We start from the raw sequence: 25,470 nt of genomic DNA on the forward strand, positions 1-25,470 counted from the left end.
CCAATGCACAGCTCACTTCCGTCCAACTCATTTCTTCCGCATCGGCAACTTGACAGAAATAAAGAAACACTTGTGAAGTTTGGCATCTCAGGGCTGCGAAAGTTTACGCGTGTGATTTTTTTAAGCGCTCCAGCAGGATGATTTTACTGACAATGATCGCTCGTGTGGCGGACGGATTGCCGCTGGCCGCTTCCATGCAAGAGAGTGACCAGGTTTGAATGGAAAGCTAGATCGATTCACCAAAGTCCTTTGAATTTTTTCAATTACTTGACGCTCGCTTGGCCAATCCGTAATAATTTAACGATGATAAAACGATACCTCAAGTTTTTGTGCTGTGTGTGAAAATTCGGCGTGTAAATTTGGATGGTTCTTTTTTAATACAATCAGAATATTCTATAACTTTATTCAGTGATATTAGACCTGTTTTTGTTGTTTTTTTGTTTTTTTTTAATGACAGCACAAGTTACACAAACTGTTTATGCTGAAAATACAATTTATTCACACGTAATATACCTGTTTAATTGAACACAAAGTTATAATTATGTTGTATGAATGGTAAAACGCAGTTAAATTGTCCCTTGTGCCATCTAGTGGAAGAGCATTCATGAAAGAAAAGTATTAGATGTCAGCCATATGGAACCAAACGGGTATCTGCTTGCATAAAATCAACCACACAGACACGATTTAGATTTTATCCTATCAGTCACACTGGCCAAATACTGCACTGTATGTGTATATACAAACACTATTCATAACAAGTTCAGGATGTTGTGCTTTGAGCTGAAGTTTCAAAATGAACCTAACTACACTAAACTGTAAAACAGGTTAACTTAATTTGACTTTCGCTGAACTTGAGTGCAATGTTGTTACTGCCAGTCAGGAAGAGACCTCCAGCAGTACCAGAGTCAAGCCAAACAGCTGTGCCGCAAACTGAATGCTCAAAGTCCAGACCGTTGCACCTTGGAAGCGAAGGACATGAGCTTTCAGTAAGTCAAGCTTTCAGTAAGTCAAGACAGAAAGCAAGTTAAATAAATATGTAGCATCATAAGAAATGTACAGTGAACCCACCTGCGATATTGGGAGACCATCAAAATAGTTTTAAAATTATAATTTTGAATTAAATTAAATTCATTAAAATTGTTACAGTATAACACACTAAGTAATGCAAAGCATAATTGCGTCAAGCTGTTTGTCACTCCCAATTAAGTTTAAAACTGACAAAAAGAATATATAATAAATCATTAAATAAAGCATTTAATTTCATCTTTTACAAAAATTGAAAACCAAAACGCTACTTTAAAACACATGGAGCAGCAATACATACAAACAGCATACAACAATTAGGCTCTGTATACTATTGGGAAAAAACGGAAAATGTTTCCAAATTTTCTATATAGTGGGGTGGATAACAAAACCACAATATATCAGGGGTTCACTATATTTATTGCTGTGAGGAAAAATATTTGTAAAATCCTTGTTCACATTGATATCCGGTAGGGCTGGGTATTGCCGCCAACCTCACGATACGATACGTATCACGATACAGGGGTCACGATACGATATGTATCCCAATACATGATCTCCAAGGCGATACGTATCCCAATATTTTACATTAATTTACTTGCATTTTATAATAACAGTCATATGTATACTTAAAGGATATGTTTATTATGCTGGATGACAAAAATGTTTTTGTTAGTAGCTCTCCTGGTTTACCACCAATCGCCATGCCTGGTTTAAATGTGTACGTAGCGAGCAGGGAGTAGTTTTCATAGACACACCGGGAAAATTTATTAATAGGCATGAGCCGATATGAGCAAAAATATCAAAGTATTAAAATTACAGCTCTAAAATGTGCTTATTTGAAATATTTGGGGAAATAAAAACAGCATTTTTTTTTCATGGAACACATTTTATTTCATTTTTTAAAACAAAATATAGGAAAATTGGTACATTGAGACGGGCCATGTTAAGTTTATAGGTAAATAAATGTTGATATTCTTTCTCTGCTTTAATTTTTCTTAGCAAGACACAGTGTCCAATCACTGGTGAGCTATTTTTGCATTAAATGAAGGCAATTAACTTCAAAGACGCTGCTGGTTTTTATTTTTTAGGTGCAATGCAGTTGCAAAGGCAAATGTTAACTGCCTATTTAAAGTTAACGAGCAATATCGATTCTGACGCCTGCGTATCGATACGTGTATTGTAATGAGGCCCGCAACGATATATTGCCGTATCGATTTTTTGAGCACACCACTAATGTCCGGTTGGTTGCCTGGTAGCTGAATTACTTACAAAATTGGTGTCTTATTTGCAGTTATTTAATAGCAGAAGGCGTTTGCTACCTGTCCCTTTGTGAGCCGTCTTTCCCCAAGAAAATTGTATTTGCCTACCTCGAGGACCTTCAGAGTGAGTTTTGTGACCAGTATGGAAGGAAGATAGCCACAGTGACAAGGCCGTACTCCTTCATTGAGTTTGGTAAATTACACTTTACAATGTCTTCAAAGCCCTTTCTATATTTATGTATATTTGATGTTTGTTTGTTTGTTTTTTTGTCTTTGTAGACACATACATCCAGAAAACCAAAAAGTCCTACATTGACAGCAGGGCCAGAAGGAACTTGGGTAGTATCAACACAGAGCTACAAGATGTTCAAAGAATTATGGTGTCCAACATTGAAGAAGTTTTGCAACGCGGAGAAGCACTTTCTGGTAAGTCATTTATACATAAGTATGTACTAGCCAGGTTGCAAAAACTAAACATGGAACACCATTAAAAAAAAATACTGCCCCAATTTTAATAAAGGTACCACAAACTTTTTTTTTTTTCATGCATTTTTGTATTTGTACCCCTAATAAAGTGAAAGCTCTAAGCAAACTTGTACTGTAGACATGTGTTTGTTTTTCTACCAGCCCTAGACACAAAAGCCAGCAATCTATCCACCTTGTCAAAGAAGTACCGCAGCGACGCCAAGTACCTCAACACCCGCTCCACGTACGCGAAAGTGGCTGCCGTGGCCGTCTTCTTCATCACGCTCATCATCTACATGCGCTTCTGGTGGCTCTGATGGAATTTTGACAATCTTTGGAGGGATTTCTCAGTGAGCAGCACATTTAAATTGATTACCACTGTGCCTTTACAGGTGAGGTTAAAATATGGAAAGACATTTGAGCATTTATTCACAATCCTTGATGTTCATCTTGAAGTAAATGCACTAGTGGTGGATTTTGAATAAACGCTCAAACAGCAAAAATATGATGAAGGTAAATGTTTGAACAGTGGCCATGTTATGGACACTGTAGAGCGAGTTTGGGCAGGCTCTTTATGGTGCGTTCAAGAAGTTCAACTGTGGTGATGAGTCATGTTTACGTTTGTTATAGGGAGATATCCGAGTTTCACCATGTGGGATAAAGATCTTTAAGTTAAACTTTCAAAACTGACTACAAAAAGTTTATTGTTCAGTGTTGTCTTAAAGGATTAAAAGAAAATGTATCCAAATGTCAATATTTTCTTACAAACATTTATTAATCAGTATATACATGGCCCATACAAACCAGATAGACATTTTAAACCTACATATCAAAAATCCTGCTTTTACAAAAGAGATTATTCACATCACTGTATCTAATATTGTACCTTGTGAGTGTACATACATGATATTCCTCAGACCTTTCCTCATGTTCAAATATATTTTATTACATGTGAAATAACTAGATGGTATACCAGATGTGCTATTTTTGACTATATCAGGAACCACATAGCAATTTTAAAATGATGGATGGAGACTAAAGTTGTTTTTAGAGTGGTGAGAATTTGCTTGTCTCCATCATTTGTGGGTAGCAAATAATTTACACTGGCAGGTCATTTTCTCCTCATTGATGACAGAGTTCAACGTCTCCTGTTTTATGAAGATGGGGAGTGGGAATCACGCCAACATGTCAAAGTCGTCTCTCTGCAAGAGAAGCAGCAGCCAATTGAACTCCCTGACAAGCCTGTGATCTTGTCTATTTTAACTATGAAGTAGTACTTTGCAAGTCAGAACGTCTAGCAGCAACACTCACCTCATCATTGTAATTCAGGACATGCTGTTTGATCTTTGACGAATCCACCCAGGTAACAAAATCTTCCATATTTCTGCAAAGACAACATTAGTCCCAAAGTCAGCTCATTTTGAAATACTTCAGTGAGGATAACTTTCCAGACCTTGTGATGAGAAACGCCGGATCCGTGACAACCTCTGGGCCCACGCGCACGTCTGAGAGCAAGTCAAGGTCCACCGGAACACGTTTTCACCTGAGACGCAATCAGGACCATGCAGTACAAATGTGCAGACAATAGTAGTGAAGGATACGTCCTTGCTCAATGAAGGTGATCGCCGTTTTCAGGTTCTGGGCCATGCGAAGGGTCAGCATGATGCAGGGAAGCCTCCGCCTGTGTGACAATAATTATTAGAAGGCCACGTAATGGAATCAAGTTACAAGAAGAAAAAAAAAATCGAAAGTAAAGCGTTGATATGGAAGAACTACTGAATTAAAATGCAGATATATTTTAAATATGTAATACATTTGATTTTTGGTTTGATTTATTGAACATATAAACATACAAACAGTAGAGAATCAAAAATTGAAAAAGAAAAAACAAAACAAAATCATCAGTTTACATGTTCAAAAGGGAGTAGGAAGAAGTGAAAAACTTATCTGGTCCTACCCCTTATACATTCTATATTTAAACTTATTTCATTATTAATACAATACTAGGTTAATATTTGTAAAAATAAAATGTATAAACCTGGTTATGAATACAAGTGCACTTGGACATGCGTGCATTTGCCAGCAACATATGTACCGGTACATGAAATTCCTAGACATATACCATAATACATTTATAAATCATATACTCACTCATATATACGATTTTCATGCTCTTATTTGACAAGTAATTTTTTTGAACTTTACTTTTAAACAATTTTTTAAACTCAATTAAACAACATTCAAACTGATTGGTATGAACATAACGAAGGAACATACAAATAAATGTACATTCACAGTACAGTTGTGTTTACATTTCAAGTACATTTGCATTTATTCTTTAAGAACTATTGTATTTGTTTTTCAACATTTTCGGTACAATTTTCATTGTAACTAGTGTTGTTCCGATACCGATACTGCATTAAAACAGTGGTATCGGTATCAGTGACTACTCACAAGTAACATGCCGATACCATTAATTCCAACGCTAATATAGGACTTTGGATGCAGCATCTTGTGTCTTACTCGTACACAACATTCACTGATATGTGACATGCTCACTGCATGCCGATCTAAGATATCCTATTGGCCCTTGAATGCTCTCAACCAATGGCAGGACAGCTTTTTCATGTTGAGGGAAAAAAAAAAACTTAGGTATCGGTATGGTATCGGCCGATACTGCAAACCTCGGTATCGGGATTGGTATCGGGGGCCAAAAAACGGTATCGGAACAACACTAATTGTAACTTATATGCAAAACACATTTATAATGAATCACTGAGGTACACTTTCCGTTTGGAAGGATAGCTGGTCAAGATACATGCATCATCTCATTTTCAAGGGTGTCCTTTCAACCAACAATACCAATATACAGAATAATGATTAAAAATGAATCCAAAACATACTACAAATACCATATACTTAAGCACTTTCGCTACTGTGTTTTAATATTGGTAAAAATGTGTGTACCATATTTGGAGAGTTAAGTATGTATTTAGGTAGTACTTGGTGTAAAAATGTACCTTTGAACAATAGTAAAGTAGTATTTGTTGCCTTTAGAGGTGCTTTGTGGTGTTTAAAATGTTAACATTAAAGCGTTTTCTACATCTTGCATGCTCCACCCAATGCCCAGATGAGTACAAAAAGCCCTGACTTTTGAACTGCGACTATCAGCTTATATCTTCCCTTTAGTGTGAAGTGTTTGGGGTGAACGCTCCATTATCTTGGGTGTAGGGAGGAGTGGAGTGGTGGAGAGGTGACATCATTCCTGCGTAATGTAGTGTTGTGTTAGCAGGCGTACGGCACAATTGGGATCAAAACAGTAAGAGGCTGCCTTCAAGCACAGCTCAGACTCCAAGAAAACAAATATCAAAGAGTTTATTGGTGCACACACATGTGCACTATGCATGAGCTTGACAGAGTGTGCAGCTATGCTTTAGGCCAGAGGTGACAGTCACGAGTAAAAAAAAAAAGGTGACTAACTCCACACTCTTTCAAATTCAACTGTCTCCTAACTGTATGACCTGGAAAAGAGACTCACTCATCACCACCAAGCGCATTTCTGAGGCAGGACAAACCTTACCAAACAGACAGCGTAAAGAAAAAAAAATGTGGAGAGCAGGAGTTATGTCTTCTAGGCACTTCCTACGTATTTTGACCTAGAGTAGTTGCCATAGTTCACAAACAAATATTGCCGACATCTTATTTTGTATTTATTTTTTAAAATAAAAACCAATTAAAAATATTGGGGTTTTCTCTTTATTTACAAGCATTACAAATCAAGAAAGTGTAGTTCTATTTCTAATACTGTTTCATTCTGGTCCTATCACTTGTTTTGAAGTAGGTAGAAACCACATTGTAGTACCTGTTATGGGCCTCTTACCGGCGCCATAGAGTATTTGCTAATGAAGTGTCAGTACATGTGCTGGCACAGTTGACAAAGTAATGGTGCATCATGGGGTGTCACCTCACCAACACTATATACAAGTCCGTGATCTTGACACACCTCTTCTTTTCAAAATAAATACTTCTAGGTCCATCAGATGCTGGGGTTTTTAATAGTGTTGTTCCGATACTGCATTAAAAAAGTGGTATCGGCATCGGTGAGTACTAACAAGTAACACAGGACTTTGGATGCAGCATCTTGTGTCTTGCTCGTGCACGACATTCACTGATGTGTGACATGTTCACTGCATGCCGAGCCAAGATATCCTATTGGCCTTTGAATGCTCTGAACCAATGGCAGGACAGCTTTTTCATGTTGAGTAAAAAATAAAAATAAAATAATTAAAAAAAAAAAACTTAGGTATCGGTACAGTATCAGAACTGGCCGATACTGAAAAGCTGCGTATCGGAATTGGTAAGGGGGGCCAAAAAAAAAAAGGTATTGATAAACACTAATTTTTAATCCCTATGATTAATGCTGAAGGAAACAAACTCTTGTCTCTCCTGTGCACCATTTTGACTTGGACTTCCACCACTGAAGAGTGACGTTGCTCAGGAAAAAGCAGTCACAGCAAATAAACACATTTAAATTGTGCCATTTGATATTTTACATGAGTAAAAGCAGGATGGCTACAAACACACACACATAGCAAGTTTTACCTGCAGAACGATGAGGCCGTGACTTTCTCTGCAAGGGCCAGATTCTGTTTGGTGGGGATGAGTCCAGTGCTATAACTGAAGAAGGATCAATGTGTGAGTTTCATGATAGCCTTGTTTACAAACTGACCAATTAAATGCTCATTTTGTGGCCATGAATTAAGTGGAATGTGTGCCTGAATTAGAATACATCATTCTTCATACAGTTTTATAGTTTTTTACTGTCAGGCTGCTTGATTATGGGAAAAATAATAATCACGATTATTTTGGCAATAATAGAAATCATGATTATTCAAACCATTTATTTTTTGGTACAAAACAAGGAAATGTTTAAACGTAAAAATAATAATAATAATAATAATAATAATAATAATAATAAGACAAATTAATTCCTTTGAAACACTATAATTATGCAAGTTCCTTTTGGATGAAACAAAATGTATTAAGTTAGTTATTTTAAAATTAAAAAAGTATATAAATTTAAACAACTCAAAAATGTGTTTTATTATTATTATTATTAGTAGTAGTATTAGTATTATTAGTAGTAGTAGTAGTATTATTATTATTAGGATTATGCTGAATTTGTAATTGTGGGGTGTAATAATTGAAATTGTAATTGAATTTCTGTTAATTGCACAGCCCTACTTTATTCTATGCGTTGCATCTGAAACTAATTTAAAGCAAATTATAGGGGCGGACAGCTGTTAGTAAAATTTCCAGTAGGTTTGTTATCCGTGCTGCATGGGATATGTTTCTGCTTCCATTTTCAGTTTCGTGTATCACTTCAACATAGTATGTTAAATGGGGAAACCCCTACGATTTGGGAAATTGTAGCTGTCGTCTAACAAACGCAAGAAAGTTATTTCCCCTTTTCTTTTCTTTTTCTTTTTTTTCTTTTTTTGTGTGTGTGTATGTGTGTGTGCGTGCGTTTGCGTGCGTGCGTTTGCGTGCGTGCAAATACGTATAAATTTATACTCATTAATTAACCTAAAACCTTATAAATATCCCATTACCCTTCGCCTTAACCAGGTACTTCAGAATCTTGCCAGAGTCGTGAGGTTCAAATGGTCAGGAGAACAGAGAAAAGGTCCGAAAAAATAAAGAGAAAAGAAAGATAAATCAATGTGAAATCCAGCACCGACCAAACACTTCCTGCCTTCCCCATTGTTACAAAATCAAAGTCTTACGCCAACCCCGGAAGCCTCTAAATTCCAACAAATTAGCGAGATCTCAAGAGACCAGAGGAAAAACTAAAGAGAGGAAGGAGGGAAGGATCGATGAGGCAGAGTGAGATCCATAGAAGCCAGTACATCCAATCCATCAAAGTGAAATCCAGCACCAACCAAACCCCTCCTGCGTGGTTACAAAACCAGAGTCTTATGCCAACCCCAGAAACCTCAAACTTCCAATAAATTGAGATCTCAAGTGACCAGAGGAAAAACTAAAGAGAGGAAGTAGGGAAGGATAGATAAAGCAAAGTGAGATCCACAGACACCAGCACCCACTGATTCAAGGGGCTGTGGGAGGGAGAGGCAAATTCTGTTTGAGTTTCAGTAGATGCTGGTGCGATGGATCTGGCATGCATAAGGACCACCACCAAAGAAAGAAGCCATCAACCGCGGTCCAGCAAAGCGAGCACCGACCCAGACGCCCGGAACACCCCCACCCCTGCCCCGGCCCACACCCCCGAGCCCAAGGCCGCGGAGCGCGGCCCGGCGGGCCCCCACAGCGCCCCATCGGTCCCCAAACCCCCGAACACACCCCGACCCCCAACACCCACCCATATCCCCCCCCCCCCCCCCCCCCCCGCAAAAAAAAACAAGCCGCCCCCCCGACAACCGCCAACCCCCCCGCGAACTGTTTGTTAAGCAAATCGAGCGTACCTTCTCCACAAATAAAAGGACATCGTTCTGGAAAGGTGCGCTCCATTTGCTTACCCAGACGTCCACGTTGGGCATTGGAATAATATTAACCCCACAATGACTGTATCATATCCACGTTATATTTCTAAGTTTTAAAACTCCACTCACAGTTTTTCTAGTAGATGATGTGTACTCTGAGCTCTGAATCCATCTTTCTCGTCCAGGTCTCGGATTTTCTGAGCCAGGTCCCTGATATTGCGGCTCAACTTGTTGTATCTAAGACAGCAACACCACATTTACTCCTCGTTTAACTTATATTTCCCCTTTGTTTCATATACAGTACACAGCAAAAGGAGCTTAATCTCTGAACCACACGGTTCCTTACTTAGTGTAGTCCTCCCTCTTCTCGATGCGGTATCTCCTCAACACTTTGACTTCGTGAATGTTGTTGTCCACCTCCCAGTTAATAAAGTCCACCTTCTTCAGCAACTTCTGCTCATGGTACTTCAATTTACGGACCATTTTGTAATATCGACAAATTCTTTCTTGCGCTTACTATTTGCATTCACACGTTGGAGAAACCGGAAGTACGCGTTGTTCTTTGTGGGTGAAAACCGGAATTCTTATGATATACAGTGCCACCCCTCGACAAGACTTGGAAATGTATGGGGCGAGATGGCGTATTTCCTCCCCCAAATATTCATTTATGTTTTTGTCTTAAACATCTTGTGATGCTGTCACCCCTGCTAAAATCGGTTGCTTGTACATCCTTAATTAAACTGATAATTCATTTCTATCCTTGAAATTTAATTACTAATATATCTTAAAATCAGGCCAATTTTGTTCAATTTTTCGTGTTTTATGGAAAAAAATAAACGACTTAGGTCATTATTTTAGGAGGATGACGACTATCTGGGGGGAAAAAAACAACAAAGCGCATTTATTAATTTATCCATCCATCCAGTTATCCATTCATTCTTGACCGCTTATTCCTCACAAGGGTGGCGGGGGCTGCTGGAGCCTATCTCAGCTGGCTTTGGGCAGTAGGCGGGGGACACCCTGGACTGGTCGCCAGCCAATCACAGTTTATTTATTTATTTATTTATTTATTTATTTATTTATTTATTTATTTATTTTCAAATTGGATTAAGGTAATGTGATGCTCTCACACGTGGGCAAGGAAAGCCCCACCGAACCGGACACAAACACAAAAACAAAATGAGAACACTCGTAGAGATCTGCGGTAGCCCAAACCTCTCCACAAATGTAATTTTATAGACGAGTAACTACCGGAACGAAAAATTGTAAAACACGATAGGCTACCATTTGTACACACTAAAGCGATCAGCGACTAAAACTGAAACTTGTCGATTTACGATGACAAGTGAGAAGTCACCCAACCCGGAAGCGTGACGTCATGAACAATAACAAACCCGCCTGTTTTTGTCTACCAGTCACCGCGTTGTCTAGTCGGGCGATTCCATGTAATTTAGCAAACGAAACACACAATGTGAAACCTCCTGGCCTACATTTTGGTCACCGGGTGTATTGCTCTTTCCCAGTAATTAGGCCGAAGTGTCGCTTCCACCCACCATTCATTCCTTCCCTTCTCCATTATCTAAGCTCACCAGCACACATCGATGTCATGCGATGAGATGTGTGTGAAACACGCTGCTGCTGCTGCTGCTCCTCCTCCTTGCGTATTTCGAAAAGGCCACTTCTGCTTTTTGCGGAAGTCAAGTGGATCCAACGGCTTTGGGAAGCAGAAGGCTCACGTTCGGCGATGGAGCCACACGCGGCTACAGGCTGCGTGAATGTTGGCTGTCTGACCAGCACGTTGCCGGTGATTCCCTACCAGAAGCTGACCGACTTGTACTACCTGAGCAGAGGGGGCTTCGGTACCGTATTCAAGGCTCAGCACTCCGACTGGAGGACCACCGTGGCCATCAAGTGCCTCAAGCTGGACTCCCCGTTCGGCGAAAGGTCCCACGGTTTTATGTCTCTAGTTACATTTTGTATTTGTATTTTGTAATTTATAATTTATACATTTTGTACAAATTGTACAATTACAAACAAGATGGAGCAGCAGAGATATTGAGTGGGGGTCACCTTTGGTTAAATTCAGTGTTTCCCAAGGCAAATTTACAGTCCAAAAATGTCCAAACAAAAGCGGTAACGTGGTTCGCCATTCACAAATTGAATTTTCTCTTCTTTCTGTGGAACCTATCCTTCAGATCTTAAAAAACTAACCTGTTTGCGTTTTTCTTGTGCCACAAGTTGCCGCCAAAAGCCTCGTCCAATAGGAATGTAGTAATTTGTGTCAAGGAAGGATTGTAATGTATGTGGTCAGGGATTCATAAAGCGCTTTCATTCCAATGAGCACTAACAGAATGCATATCATTCCACAGCAGTTATCAGCTAAAATCACACCCGGGAACCCCACCCATAGACTCATACTCACAGATATTTGAATGAATTATAGAAAAGTAAATGAAAAGCCAATTGTACAGTTTTCATTTAAAATATTGCGATTCATATTTATTTTTATTGTTGTTATTTATTGTGTCAGTTTGGCATTTCTACTAACTAACCTATTCAGACATGATTTTTTTTTTTTTAATTATTATGAATAAAATATTATTTTTTTTATCCTTAGTAACTTTTATGTACGTAGTAATATATACCATTACAGAGAAGAAGTGCAATTTATAACGTGATGTGAATTTTGGGCCATATTGCCCAGCCCTAACACAGTTATGATTCTGTTGTATGACTGGCAACAGGTAGACATGGTAATAAATGTGAAGACTAATTGACATCTGGCCATGTTCCAGAGAGAGGAAGTGTCTACTGAAGGAGGCTGAGGTCCTCCATAAAGCCCGCTTCAACTACATCATCCAGATCTTTGGCATCTGCAATGAGCCAGAGTTCTTCTGCATTGTGACCGAGTTTATGAGCAATGGCTCACTGGACCAACTGCTGCACGAGGTAGATATTTTCTGCCTGTATCATGTCATCACTGTCAGCCGTGCCAGGTACTAAAAAAAATCGATTCGGAAATATATCGCGAAACTACATCGCGCAATTCTCAAATTGATTCAATAGGCGGCTGAATCGATTTTTAAACTTCCATTTTTAATGGAAAAATATTCAACAAAACATCTTACTTCGGGTTAGGGTTCACACCTTAAGCATGGAAGAATGTTATATGAACGGAACATTAAGCCTTAATATTTTATTTTAATGCTGTTCAAACATGAAACAGATTACAACCTGTATAAGACTGAAGTTTCAGATAAATAAATAATACATTTTCATACAAATCTTACACTTACAAGTTTACTGATTAGTATTTTCTAAATTTGAAGAAAAAAATCGCAACAAATGCCTTATAAATTCGTATCGGGATTAATCGAATCGAATCGTGACCTGTGAACCATGATACGAATCAAATCAGGTAATGATATTTTGGACGATATTGGTAATAATTACTGAACAATAGATTTGTGATTGGTCCTTTGCAATAATAGCACCTTTATTGCAGCACAATATTTAAGCCACCTTTTTTTCCACAATTGAAATGTAAACAAAGTGCAAATATAGCAAATGGAATGAAATCGAAATAATAACAGGCTAGGTAGTGTTTACCCTAGGAGGTCTAATTGTAACATAACTGCTTAAAGCACATAAAGCACATTCATTGAGCAAATACAAAGGGGGGGGGGGGGGGGGGGACAGTGATACGGTAGCAGCAGCCAGTTTGTGGCGTCATGATTGGTACATCACAGGTAAGTGGATTGTTGAAAAATGTTTTTCCTCTGTGATTGTTTAAGCAGTGGTTATTTTGCAGTAACCGGCAACCCAACTGCGAGCGTTATTTTGTCGGGAATGTCTCTGATTGGTCAATAAGAAGAGCGAGAAAATGCCATGATTGCTTGTAGACATTACTAGCGGGTATGAACAACACAAATGTGCATGTTTACGCCGCTGCGCAACAGCAACGTGCACGTTGTCTCGTCGAGAGCACTTTAGCTTAGTGGCCGGTTAACATCACAATCATGTCAACTAGGTGGCGAGTTACTAATCATGGTAAAATAAACACCGCAGATTTTTTGTCTTTGCCAAACAATACACGGCCATTTCAGTATTATCCAGCCACTGTCTGAAGATTGTACTTATTTAAAATACTCTAAGTTGTGGTATAGAGCAGAAAGTGACATAGAAATTACAACTGGACTGAGTGTAGATACAAGATCACTTGATGATGAGTCACTAACCACAACATACAATGCTGTACTTTCATCCTGTGGCTTTACTGTAATTGATTAACAGTAAAAATTGTCTTATCTTTCTAAACACCCTACATTCCTAGATAGGCAGCAATTACAGTTTCATTGAAATTGTATTTGTTTTTTTTTGTTTTTTTTAGGCCACAACCTCTATTTTTGCTCGATCATTCTTGAATTTATGACTTATCATAATGCAACAGTTTTTCCTGGAAACAAAACTGAAACATTGATGTATTTATCTAAGTACAAGGAAAAGCTGTATATAATTTTTGGGATTTTCTTTTGACTTTTAGCCAGTTATTATTAGGCAACTGTTTGTTGTATCAACCCACCTGCTTAAGCTCATAATTGCAATTATTGTTTGTGTTGTGTGTATGTAGAAGGACATGTACCCTGTGCTGGCCTGGCCTTTAAGACTGAGGATTCTATATGAGATCGCCTTGGGGGTCAACTTCCTTCACAACATGTCCCCACCACTCTTACACCATGACCTGAAGACACAAAATATTCTGTTGGACAGTGAATTCCATGTCAAGGTGTGTGCAGGGCGGTTTACTTTTATTTTCAGCAGGGGAACATCACTTGTTCTGAGACATCATTGGAACAAAACCACCGATACAATTTGCTCCAAAGCTTCATCGGCACATCTTATCATTGTTTATTATAATTAGGATGAACGTTTCACTTGTCATTCATGTTATCACACACTGCTAAACACACAGGGGGATATTTAAACAATATTTGGAGATTGGTATGAAATACAGCGAGTGTCTGTTGTAAATGATGTTCCAGAGCAACCCAAAAGAAGTGAAAATCCACAATATAGAGACATTTTTCATTATTAATAGCTTTACCCATCCCACTCACATCTAACCACTTTAAAATTATTAAAACACACATGAACTTCCTAAAACATTCTTGTTAAAGTTTTCGTTAGCACCTGCTCACACTGTCTTGCGCGCATGGTTCTCCGTGTAAGAGGTGGTAAGTAAAGCATACTCATTTACAAGTTGAACTTTACTTTAAAAATGAGCCATAAAACAGCAACAGTGTATTTAAAAAGGTTCAACCAAATTATACCAGTTTGTCTAATGAAAGTTGCTTCTATTTAATATTGCATTTGTGGAATATGAGTTCAGCAGCAGTTTTTCTGCATCTCGGGGGGCGGCCATTTTTCCCGCTTGCTGTCAACTGAAAATGACATCAGAATTGTCCAGGTAAAGACCAATCATGGCTCACCTGTTTTCTGAAGCTGAGCCGTGATTGGTCGTTACCTGAGACCTGAGCCACTGTGATTGTCATTTTTAGTTGACAGCATGTGGCAAGAAAATCTTCTGTCTAGATTGCAGATTTTGGTCTATCCAAGTGGCGCCAGCTGTCTGTCAGTAAAGGCTCAGGGTCCAAACCATCGGAAATTGGGGGCACGGTGATCTACATGCCTCCTGAGGAGTACGAACCCTCCAAGAACCGCCGCGCTGACGTCAAACATGATATGTACAGGTCAGAGGTCAACAATCAGTAATGTGGAAATATTTGAGGTGAATGCTAATTGAATACAAATATTTAGAATTACCAATATTTATACTCTATATCTGTTAATGTGTCTGCCTGTTTCTCTTCTTCTAAAGTTACGCCATCATCATGTGGGAGGTGCTTTCCAGGCAAATTCCATACGACGGTGACTTTTTTTTTTTTTTGCACTTGTTCATGCGCTGCCGTGCTGTTGATATGACTTTTGTCCGCCTGGTGTGTGTGTCAGAAGTGACCAACCCAATGAAGATCATGTTCAACGTACTTCGTGGGATGCGTCCCGACACCAGCTACGCCAGTTTGTCCGATCAGATCCCCAGCAGAGAAACGCTCGTTTGCTTAATGACCTGCGGCTGGACCGCTAACCCCGACGAACGACCTTCCTTCCTCAGTGAGCACCGTTTCAATATGAAAATGCAACTTTTTTGCCGCTCATGTGATGTCGCGTCACAGTGTGACATCCTCACTGTCATTTCAGAGTGTCTCATTGAACTGGAGCCCATGGTGAGGAAGTTCAACGAAATCGACTTCCTGGTGGCTGTACTAGAGATTAAGAAGTCAAAGGTCAGTACAGCTTTTTTTTTTTTCAGTGAAACTGAAACTTTAATTTCCATTTTCCAGGAAGTAATTTTATGAATCGCTGATTAATCGTAGCCTGGCACTGAGTCCTATTTGTGCATGATTAATATACTGTACGATGTTTGTTTTCCCCATCTTATCTGTGTGGTGCAAGCCTATGACGTGTGTTTGTTCACAAAGTTCAGTCTTCAGAAAGTCCCCCGGAAGGTGACACACAGAAAATCGGGAGTGATATTGGCTGACAGGTCATGACTTAATATAATTTCCCCTTAACATGCCCTTCCTCTTTCTGCTATGTGCTTGAGTGAATGCACGGTTGATTGACATGGGGGAGGGGGAGGATTTTCTTGCTTTGCACTACATATAGATGCTGTGAAATGGTTAAATTGTTTTGTGATCATTATCAGGAATACTGAGAGAGATGAGCACTCCCATTGATTTAAAAAAAATAAATAAAAATTCCCTCTCCCCATCCACTTCAACCAGCTCCTCCAGCGGGATCCGAAGGCATTCCCAGGCCACCCGAGAGACATAGTCTCTCCAGCGTGTCCTGGGTCGTCCCCGGGGCCTCCTGCTGAACCAAATGCCCGAGCTACCTCAACTGGCTCCTCTCAACGCGGAGGAGCAGTAGCTCAACTCTGAGTCCCTCCCGGATGACCGAGCTTCTCACCCTATCTCTAAGGGAGAGCCCGCACACCCTGAGGAGGAAACTCATTTCGGCCGCTTTTATCCGGGATCTTGTTCTTTCGGTCACGCCCCACAGCTCGTGACCATAGATGAGGGTTGGAACGTAGATCGACCGGTAAATCGAGAGCTTCGCCCTTCGATTCAGCTCCTTCTTCTATTCGTCTATTGGTCTATTGTGGTACCAATACAGAGTTCAGATCACTGCAGATGCTGTCGATCTCCAACTCCATCCTACCCTCAATCGGGAACAAGACCCCAAGATACTTGAACTCCTCCACTTGGAGCAGGATCTCATCCCCAACCCGGAGATGGCAAGCCACCCTTTTCCAACTGAGGACCATGGTTTCAGATTTGGAGGTGCTGATTTTCATCCCAACCGCTTCACACTTGGTTGCGAACCTCTCCAGTGAGAGTTGAAGATCACGGCTTGAAGAAGCCAACAGCACCACATCATCCGCAAAAAGCAGAGATGCAATGTTGAAGCCACCAAACCGGACCCCCTCCACGCCTCAGCTGCGCCTAGAAATTGTGTCCATAAAAATTCTGAACAGAATCGGTGATAAAGGGCAACTTGGTGGAGTCCAACCCTCACTGGAAACGAATCCGACTTACTGCCAGCAAAGCGGACCAAACTCTGACTCCGATTGTACAGGGACCGAATACCCCGTATCAGGGGGCTCAGTACCCCGTACTCCCAAAACACCCCCCACAGGACTCCCAGAGGGACACGGTTGAATGCCTTCTCCAAGTCCACAAAGCACATGTGGACTGGTTGGGCAAGCTCCCACGCACTCTCGAGGATCCTGCTGAGGGTGTAGAGCTGGTCCACAGTTCCACGGCCAGGACGAAAACCACACTGCTCCTCATGAATCCGAGATTCGACTTCCCGACGGACCCTCCTCTCCAGCACCCCTGAATAGACCTTGCCAGGTAGCCTGAGGAGTGTGATCCCTCTATAGTTGTAACACACCCTCCGGTCCCCCTTCTTAAAATCTTCCGATCTCTTTAATAGGACGGATAGCTACTATAAAAATGAAAGTTTTACCAAAGATAAATTATTTATTTTCAATGATTCCATTTAAACCTACGTCTAACTGGTTCCAATCGCTGGACTCTGCTATCATAAAATTCTATTGGAATAAAAAAAAAAAGCCAAAATTAGTCTATCTACTCTTCAGGAAAGTAAATCTAAAGGAGGTTTAGAGGCACCAAACTTTATGTACTATTATATAGCTAATCAACTACAATATCTTGTGCTATGGACACAACCCAACAGAGATACTAACTGTTGGTTGGAATTGGAGCAGAAGGTTTGTAATAATCTTAGACTGTTAGATTTACTCTTTATTACAAAATCAATAAAACGACAAAATTGTTTTAAAAACCCAATGATAGCCGCCACCCTGACTGCCTGGTGGAAGGCATTAGAAATTACAAACTCCCAATTGGCGCCCTGTGGGCTCTCTCCCATTTGGCATAACCCCGACTTTCAACTTAATAATCAGTTGTTCCATTTAAGCTTATGGGAGCAGAAAGGAATTACACACCTTCATCATCTTTTCTCAGATAATAAGTTTATATCGTATACAAACTTGGTCCAAAAACATGAAATAAAAAACGGAAATTTCTTACATTATCTGCAAGTTAAAAATATGGTTAAGAAACAAATCCCAACACTTCAAGATACGCTCCAACTGCCTGTCTTAGCTAAAGATATTATAAAGCTTTCTCCAACAACAATAAAGAAAATATCAAAAATATATAAGTTATTTTTATACACAAATAAAACGTATTTACCGACTTTAAAATGGGAAAAAGACTTGTCTATAGTTCCGGAACCAGACTTTTGGACCCAAATCTGTGAAAATGTATTTAAAATGACCAAACAGACAAATTTGCAACTTATCCAATATAAGATACTTCATAGAACATATATTACACAATATATGATGAAAAAAATGGGACTCTCTGACTCCAACATTTGTCTCCAGTGCTCACAAAACACTGCCGATACTTATCTTCACGCTTTATGGTCATGTACTCCAGTGCTGTATTTCTGGACAAAAATCTTGGAAAAGCTCGCTGATATATTAAACTGTAGGCTTCCTTTATCTCCAAGATTGTGTTTACTAGGTGACTTAACAATAACTGAGCTACCATGTAAACAATCTCAATCTATACTTATAGCCCTTACTATTGCTAAAAAAAATAATCCTTGTCAATTGGAAAAATAAACAATCTCTAAATATCGACCACTGGTTAAACTTACAAATAAATTATATCTCAATGGAAAAAATCTCTGCCTTAAATAAAAATCAAGTATCAAGATTTAAACAAATATGGTCTATGTACATAGAATATTTTAATCTTAATTTGGCAACTTAATCCTGCCTAGATTCTGCCTGTTAACGAGAGCCACCACATCGTTACAACTTCTGTTTTCGCTGCTTCTGTATTTGGTATTTTGTATCTGATTGTTTTTATTTTTATATAGTCAGGAACCTAGTTGCTGCTAGTGGGCTCGAGCACACCACACTATACGACACTATACTCACTAACTCAAGATTTATTTCTAGTGGGCACTAAGCATCAACACTTGGTGTTACTGCATGCTAATTAGTCAATTTTCTTGACGCCGTCCCCCGTGGTCGGGCGGGGGTGGCGTGCCACCTACACCCGCCTGGTTGGGTGAGGCCCCGCTGGTCGCTCCTCTTACTCACTTCACTAGTTTTGCACTATACACTTTGTAAATATACACATAGGGCACACAACACATTTCTTGGTGGGGTGGGGAAGGGTGGAAACACCGTCTTCACCCTTCAACTCCCCTCCAATTTTAATGCACTTCATGTCCAAGGGGAGGGGTGAGTTGGGGCGGGGAGCCATCAGGGGGGATGGACTGCAGTGCCTGGCAGCGCTGTGGTCCCCCCCATCTGTGTCCCTGCCCCACCACTTTGTCCCTCCATTTCCTTTTTTAATGCACCACACATATACATATTCATTTTTTGGGGGGATGCGGGTGTATCGGAGTAGGGGAAATTTTTTCCCTCTGCTCCGACTCACCTGCTCCCAATTTTAATGCACCACACGCACACACTTGTATATACACTGGGTGGGGCCACATTCACGGTGTAAGGGTAGAGCTCGCCAGTCGGCGAGCTGGCGGACTCAGTAACAGGGTTAGGTGTCACTAGTACGCTGGCGTGACGACCGGGACCTCTTCCCACCCGGCTCGGTGTTCTGGTGTTCCGCCTCTCCCCCGGTGCTTCCTCCTCTGCTTCCCCCCTCCCGCCGCTGTGTTCCTTTCGCACGGCTGGAGGTGGGGTGGGCACGTCTTCCCTCTCTGCGCTGCTGCCCGGTGCCGGTTTCTGGGGGTTGGGGGGGGCTCGCGGGGGGTGGGGTTCGCGGGGGGGTTGGCGGTGGTCGGGGGGGTGGCGGCTTGTTTGGGGGGAGGGGGTGGAGGTATGGATGGGAGGGGGGTTGGGTGTTGGGGGTCGTGGTGTGTTCGGGGGTTTGGGGGCCGGGGGTGGCGGGGTCTGGGTCGTGGCGGGTGGCAGGTCTGGGTGGGGTGCGGGGGGGTCGTGGGGGGATGGGGGCTGGGGACCGGTGGGGCGCTGTGGGGACCCGCCGGGCCTCGTTCTGCGGCCTTGGGCTCGGGGGTGTGGGCCGGGGCTGGGGTGGGGGTGTTCCGGGCGTCTGGGTCGGTGCTCGCTTTGCTGGACCGCGGTTGATGGCTTCTTTCTTTGGTGGTGGTCCTTATGCATGCCAGATCCATCGCACCAGCATCTACTGAAACTCAAACAGAATTTGCCTCTCCCTCCCACAGCCCCTTGAATCAGTGGGTGCTGGTGTCTGTGGATCTCACTTTGCTTTATCTATCCTTCCCTCCTTCCTCTCTTTAGTTTTTCCTCTGGTCACTTGAGATCTCAATTTATTGGAAGTTTGAGGTTTCTGGGGTTGGCATAAGACTCTGGTTTTGTAACCACGCAGGAGGGGTTTGGTTGGTGCTGGATTTCACTTTGATGGATTGGATGTACTGGCTTCTATGGATCTCACTCTGCCTCATCGATCCTTCCCTCCTTCCTCTCTTTAGTTTTTCCTCTGGTCCCTTGAGATCTCGTTAATTTGTTGGAATTTAGAGGCTTCCGGGGTTGGCGTAAGACTTTGATTTTGTAACCATGGGGAAGGCAGGAAGTGTTTGGTCGGTGCTGGATTTCACTTTGATTTATCTCTCTTTTCTTTTTATTTTTTCTGACCTTTTCTCTGGTCTCCTGACCATTTGAACCTCACGACTCTTGCAAGACTCTGAAGTACCTGGTTAAGGCGAAGGGAAATGGGATATTTATAAGATTTTAGGTGAATTAATGAGTATAAATTTATACGTATTTGCACGCACGCACGCAAACGCACGCACGCAAACGCACGCACACATACACACACACACACAAAAAAAAAAAAGAGCAATGATGATAAGACGTTGAATCGCTAAGACTACCGAATGAACAATTCTGAGCTCTTTAAAAAAAAAAAAAAAAAAAAAAGAGGGGACCACCACCCCGGTCTGTCAATCCAGAGGCACTGTCCCTGATGTCCATGTGATGTTGTAGAGGCGTGCCAACCACGACAGCACCACAACATCCAGAGCCTCGGTGGAATTGAGGAGGTCTTCCAAGTATTCTCCCCACCGACTTACAACGTCCCAAGTCGGGCTCAGCAGCACCCCATCTCCACTATACACAGTGTTATTGGTGCACTGCTTTCCTCTCTTGAGACGCCAGATGGTGGACCAGAATTTCCATGGCCTTGCTGAACTCCTCCCAAGCCCGAGTTTTTGCCTCAGTGACCACAGAAGCCACATGGCGCTTAGCCCGCCGGTGTCCACCAGCAGATTCAGGGATTGCCGCCATGACAGGCACCGAACACGTTAGGGCCACAGCTCCGATCAGCCGCCTCAACAATGGAGACACGGAACATGGTCCACTTGGACTCATTGTACCCTGCCTCCCCCAGGACCAGGGAGAAGTTCTGCTGGCGATGGGTGTTGAAACTCTTTCTGACCGGGGATTCTGCCAGACGTTCCCAATACGTTTGGGTCTGCCAAGTCGTACCGGCGTCTTACCTCGCCATCGGAGCCTACACTCGACCAGGTGGTGATCAGTTGACAGCTCCAAGGCACCCCTCTCTTCACCCGAGTGTCCAACACATACGACCGCAATTCCGATGGCACGACTACAAAGTCGATCATTGAACTGCGGCCTAGGGTGTCCTGGTGCCAAGTGCACACATGGAGATCCTTGCGTTTGAACATGGTGTTCGTTATGGCCAGTCCGTAGGGAGCACAGAAGTCCAATAACAGAACACCACTTGGGTTGTGATCGCCGGGGCTGTTTCTCCCGATCACGCCCCTTCAGGTCTCACTGTCATTGCCCACGTGATCGTTGAAGTCACCCAGCAGAATGAGGGAGTCCCCGGGCGGAGCACTCTCCAGCACACCCTCCAAGGACTCCAAAAAGGGTGGGTACTCTGAGCTGCTGTTCTGTCAGTCAGGACCCACCCCCCACCTGAAGGCGGAGGGATGCTACCCTCTCTTCCACCGGGGTAAACCCCAACGTACAGGCGCCAAGCAAGGGAAGCAATTACTATGCCCACACCTGCTCTGCGCCTCTCACCGTGGGCAACTCCTGAGTGGAAGAGAGTCCAACCCCTCTCGAGAGGATTCTTACCAGCACCCAAGCTGTGTGTGGAGGCGAGTCTGACTATATCTAGTCAGAACTTCTCGGCCTCGCACACCAGTTCGGTCTCCTTCCCTGCCAGGAAGGTTACATTTCATGTCCAAAGAGCTAGATTCAGTAGGGGTTGAACCGCCAAGGTGCACCTTTTGGCTTCCGCCCAACTCACTGTGCATCCGACCCCTTTGGCCCCTCCCACAGGTGGTTAGCCCATGGGAAGGGACCTTATGTTGGGAAAAAATAGGACTTGTTCTCAAAAATAGATAACATTATTCTGGTAATATTATGACTTTAATCTTAAATATTATGTTGCTTATCTCAAAACTATATGACTTTTATCTCATAGGTTTTTTTTGTTTTAAATTTTACAGTTCCTTCCTTGTAATTGGTGGATTTACTTTGTTTTGCTGTTTTTAACTAAGTTTAAAAATGTATCTTTAAAATCTAAAAAACATATTGAAATTGAGGATCTGTGTGTAGTGTCAGAAATGTTCTATATCTTGAGTTAAAAAAGTTGAAAACACATTAACACATTGATTCCTAACCACAGTGTTAACTCTTTAACTCAGCCATTTTCACAGAAGCAATCCCCTTCACTCCCGGCTGTTATACTGGATTTTGACTGATTTTGCAAGGACCACAGAATATTGTGTTCTATTGCTATAAAAATCATGGAACCTACCAAAAGAAAATTAAAGTCTCATCAGGGAAAAAAAAAGTATATTTCTATCTGTTTACGTTTTGCAGCAATTAGCATTAGAATAAAGCTAAGTTTCATCATTATTGACAAATCTGTTTAAAACAGTGGTTAAAAGAGGTTGTTGCAACAACTCTTATACTCTGCTGCCACCTGCTGACTGTTTCTTTAATAACTACCATTTCTTCAACCGTTTTTTGCAGTTCAGAGGTTGCATCAAAGCCTTCTGTATGCTCTAGCGTAAAAAAAATGTATAAATACATAAATAAATGCATGTATAAATGTCTTTGGGACACTTAAAACATTTAAAATAGAACGTATTTAAACGTTTTTGGGAGCAAATGAGTTAATTGTAGCCACCATTTTCAAATTTATTTTCAGTTTTAGTCCATTTTCAATCACGCTCGTTAGTTTTTATTATAGTTTGTCGACCTCATCCTGTTCTTATTTAGTCCTCCATTTTTAGTTGACTATAAATCTAGCATTTTAGTCCAGGAAAACATACCGTAGTTTTATTACACCTCTGTATATTTATGTCAGCAGATTATGTTGAACATTTCGTATCTTAAACTATTTCACATAAAATTTTCTCCCATCTTTTTGATGAAAAACAACTTGACACACTATATATATATATTATATATATATATATATATATATATATATATATATATATATATATATATATATATATATATATATATATTTATGTGTATATATATATGTGTATGTATATGTTTGTATATATGTATATGTGTATATATATGTATATGTTTGTATATATGTATATGTGTATATATATGTATATGTGTATATAGATATATATGTATATATATATATATATATATATATATATATATATTAGGGGTGTCACGATTCGCCAACTCCACGATTCGATTTAAATTTCGATTTTGGGGTCACGATTCGATTTTTTTTTCGATTTTTTTTTTTTTTTTTTTTTTCCCGCTCCCCCACTTTATAACACAGAGGCATATGCTTCTGTAGGCTAAGGCTAGTCTATGATCATTGGTTCTATTCATTGTACAGTAAATCTTATTTCAAAAGATCGGCTACATATAGGTGATGCAATTTCCATATTATTTTTGTGTAAATTTATGTAATATATGATAATTGACATTAGGCAGGAATGATCAAATTCAAAGAATTTATTTACAATATAAAGTTAACCGTCTTGTTCTTACTGAAGTGTAAAATAAAAAATAAAAAAACAAAAACAAAAAGTCACAGTGGGTGCCTGCCATCTATTGACTGTTTTTGGTTACAACAGTGTGCTGTGCGTTCCTCTTAAAATAATGTGCAATGTGCAACAACAACAAAAAATATATTGTATCCAAAGTCATGGAACAAATACAGCCTGAACAAACTATATCCCAACATTTACAGTTGCTGGGCATACTGTAGCGTGGTTCAAGTACACTAATTAAATGTTTGAATCCAGCGTTTTCCAAGGCTGCAGGTCTGCTGCTATAAATAGACCTATGGATCTGGCGTTTCGCGCGAGCTGAAGTGTGTGGAAGTTTCACTGTAAATGAGGATGAAATAGTTGGTTGGACCGTTGTTTTCCCACTTCTAGTTGAATTTGATAAATCTAAATCTTTGTGATGCCTGCGTAAATGTCCCGCCGCCGGCTCCGCTCCCCTAGTATGTATGTGTGTGTTTGTGTCGGCTGGTGCCCGTATAATGGTACTTCAGTTTGAATGCGCCAGCGCGACACTCTGATTGGAGGACTGTGCCAGCGCGACACTCCGATTGGACGACTGTGCCAGCGCGACGCTATTGTGTATCCGTGTATTATACCGCTATTGGTTATTGTTGTTTCTCCTCCGTTCTGTCAGTTCTGTCAAATGCGGTTATTATTTGTTCACCTTCCACTTTCACTCCCTTGTCAAACCCCTGCCTGAAATTTCAATTAAAACTACTCAGATGTTAAAGTCGACCCGTGTTTATCTACTCTATATTTTCTGTTATTGTGTTACTTCCCTTCCCCTTGACGAGCCGGGCGTAACACCGTGGCCGAGTACAGTACGCGCACATAGCATATCTTGCAACTGTGGTCTTTTTATCGACAACGTGAACGTTGTCGACATAACTCACCGGGAACGCAAAATGTTTCCAAACTGGTGACGAGAGAAGCGGGAGCGGCTTGAAGCACCATTGCTGTGTCTGTCCGCGCTTGCCATCATGACTGCAGGAGAAGTCAGCTAACAAGTGCCGTTAGCTAGTAGCTGAATGGCTGCGTCTCATTTGCTTTCCTGGGAGGTGGCGGTGGCGGCGGTGGCGGCGGTGGCGGCGGGCGCGGGGGGGGGGGGGCATCGAATCGTGTGTCCTCTCTTCTATTTCGATGCTCGAAATCGTGACGTAATTTCGATCGATTTCGATAAAAAATCGAAATCGTGACACCCTTAATATATATATATATATATATATATATATATATATATATATATTAGGGGTGTGAATTGCCTCGTACCTGACGATTCGATCCGTATCACGATTCATAAGTCACGATTCAATTTGATACTGATTAATCCCGATATGAATTTACAAGTCGATTGTTACGATTTTTTTTTTTTTACTCAATTTAGAAAATACCATTCAGTAAACTTGTACATGTACACTGTAAGATTTGTATGAAAATTTATTATTTATTGATCTCAAACTTTAGTGTGATAACTGTGAGCCACTGTATTTAACAAACAGGTTGTAACCTTTCTCATGTTAGAACAG

The 25,470-nt window shown here is 40.9% G+C and overlaps 3 protein-coding genes across 5 annotated transcripts in view; 2 read left to right on the forward strand and 1 right to left on the reverse strand.

Moving 5' to 3' along the window:
* Positions 1–3,720, forward strand: LOC144005363 (vesicle-trafficking protein SEC22b-like). Its single transcript, XM_077503491.1, has 5 exons — positions 1–212; positions 877–986; positions 2,318–2,478; positions 2,565–2,711; positions 2,913–3,720. Exons 1-5 carry the CDS (start codon positions 138–140, stop codon positions 3,065–3,067), a joined length of 648 nt encoding a protein of 215 aa, XP_077359617.1. The 5' UTR covers positions 1–137; the 3' UTR covers positions 3,068–3,720.
* Positions 3,505–11,162, reverse strand: imp3 (IMP U3 small nucleolar ribonucleoprotein 3). Its single transcript, XM_077503500.1, has 7 exons — positions 9,597–11,162; positions 9,380–9,487; positions 7,353–7,427; positions 4,352–4,431; positions 4,204–4,255; positions 4,062–4,134; positions 3,505–3,952 (listed from the first exon to the last, which is right to left on the reverse strand). Exons 1-7 carry the CDS (start codon positions 9,731–9,733, stop codon positions 3,926–3,928), a joined length of 552 nt encoding a protein of 183 aa, XP_077359626.1. The 5' UTR covers positions 9,734–11,162; the 3' UTR covers positions 3,505–3,925.
* ripk2 (receptor-interacting serine-threonine kinase 2) overlaps positions 10,471–25,470 on the forward strand; it is a 24,589-nt gene continuing 9,589 nt past the window's right edge. The window contains exons 1-7 of one of the 3 annotated variants that reach the window (XM_077503449.1): positions 10,471–11,194; positions 12,046–12,199; positions 13,881–14,036; positions 14,843–15,000; positions 15,129–15,178; positions 15,260–15,421; positions 15,509–15,594. In XM_077503449.1, coding sequence (XP_077359575.1) covers positions 10,995–11,194; positions 12,046–12,199; positions 13,881–14,036; positions 14,843–15,000; positions 15,129–15,178; positions 15,260–15,421; positions 15,509–15,594 — 966 coding nt within the window. In that variant the 5' untranslated portion in view covers positions 10,471–10,994. Of the gene's footprint in view, positions 11,195–11,994; positions 12,200–13,880; positions 14,037–14,842; positions 15,001–15,128; positions 15,179–15,259; positions 15,422–15,508; positions 15,595–25,470 lie in introns of all 3 variants that reach the window. The other 2 variants (XM_077503457.1, XM_077503464.1) reach the window with 2 other exon arrangements.

The sequence above is a fragment of the Festucalex cinctus genome, chromosome 1 (assembly GCF_051991245.1).
Source record: "Festucalex cinctus isolate MCC-2025b chromosome 1, RoL_Fcin_1.0, whole genome shotgun sequence".
Lineage (NCBI taxonomy): Eukaryota > Metazoa > Chordata > Actinopteri > Syngnathiformes > Syngnathidae > Festucalex > Festucalex cinctus.

What these genes read in the sequence shown, in the direction of transcription:
- LOC144005363 (XM_077503491.1), top strand. Translation starts at nt 138, where the DNA reads ATGATTTTACTGACAATGATCGCTCGTGTGGCGGACGGATTGCCGCTG. An exon ending in CCATGCAAGAGAGTGACCAG is followed by an intron (nt 213 to 876) that starts GTTTGAATGGAA and finishes TGTTACTGCCAG; the next exon opens with TCAGGAAGAGACCTCCAGCA. An exon ending in ACGCGGAGAAGCACTTTCTG is followed by an intron (nt 2,712 to 2,912) that starts GTAAGTCATTTA and finishes TTTTTCTACCAG; the next exon opens with CCCTAGACACAAAAGCCAGC.
- imp3 (XM_077503500.1), bottom strand. Translation starts at nt 9,733, where the DNA reads ATGGTCCGTAAATTGAAGTACCATGAGCAGAAGTTGCTGAAGAAGGTG. An exon ending in CATCATCTACTAGAAAAACT is followed by an intron (nt 7,428 to 9,379) that starts GTGAGTGGAGTT and finishes ATCCTTCTTCAG; the next exon opens with TTATAGCACTGGACTCATCC. An exon ending in ACGGCCTCATCGTTCTGCAG is followed by an intron (nt 4,432 to 7,352) that starts GTAAAACTTGCT and finishes ATTGTCACACAG; the next exon opens with GCGGAGGCTTCCCTGCATCA.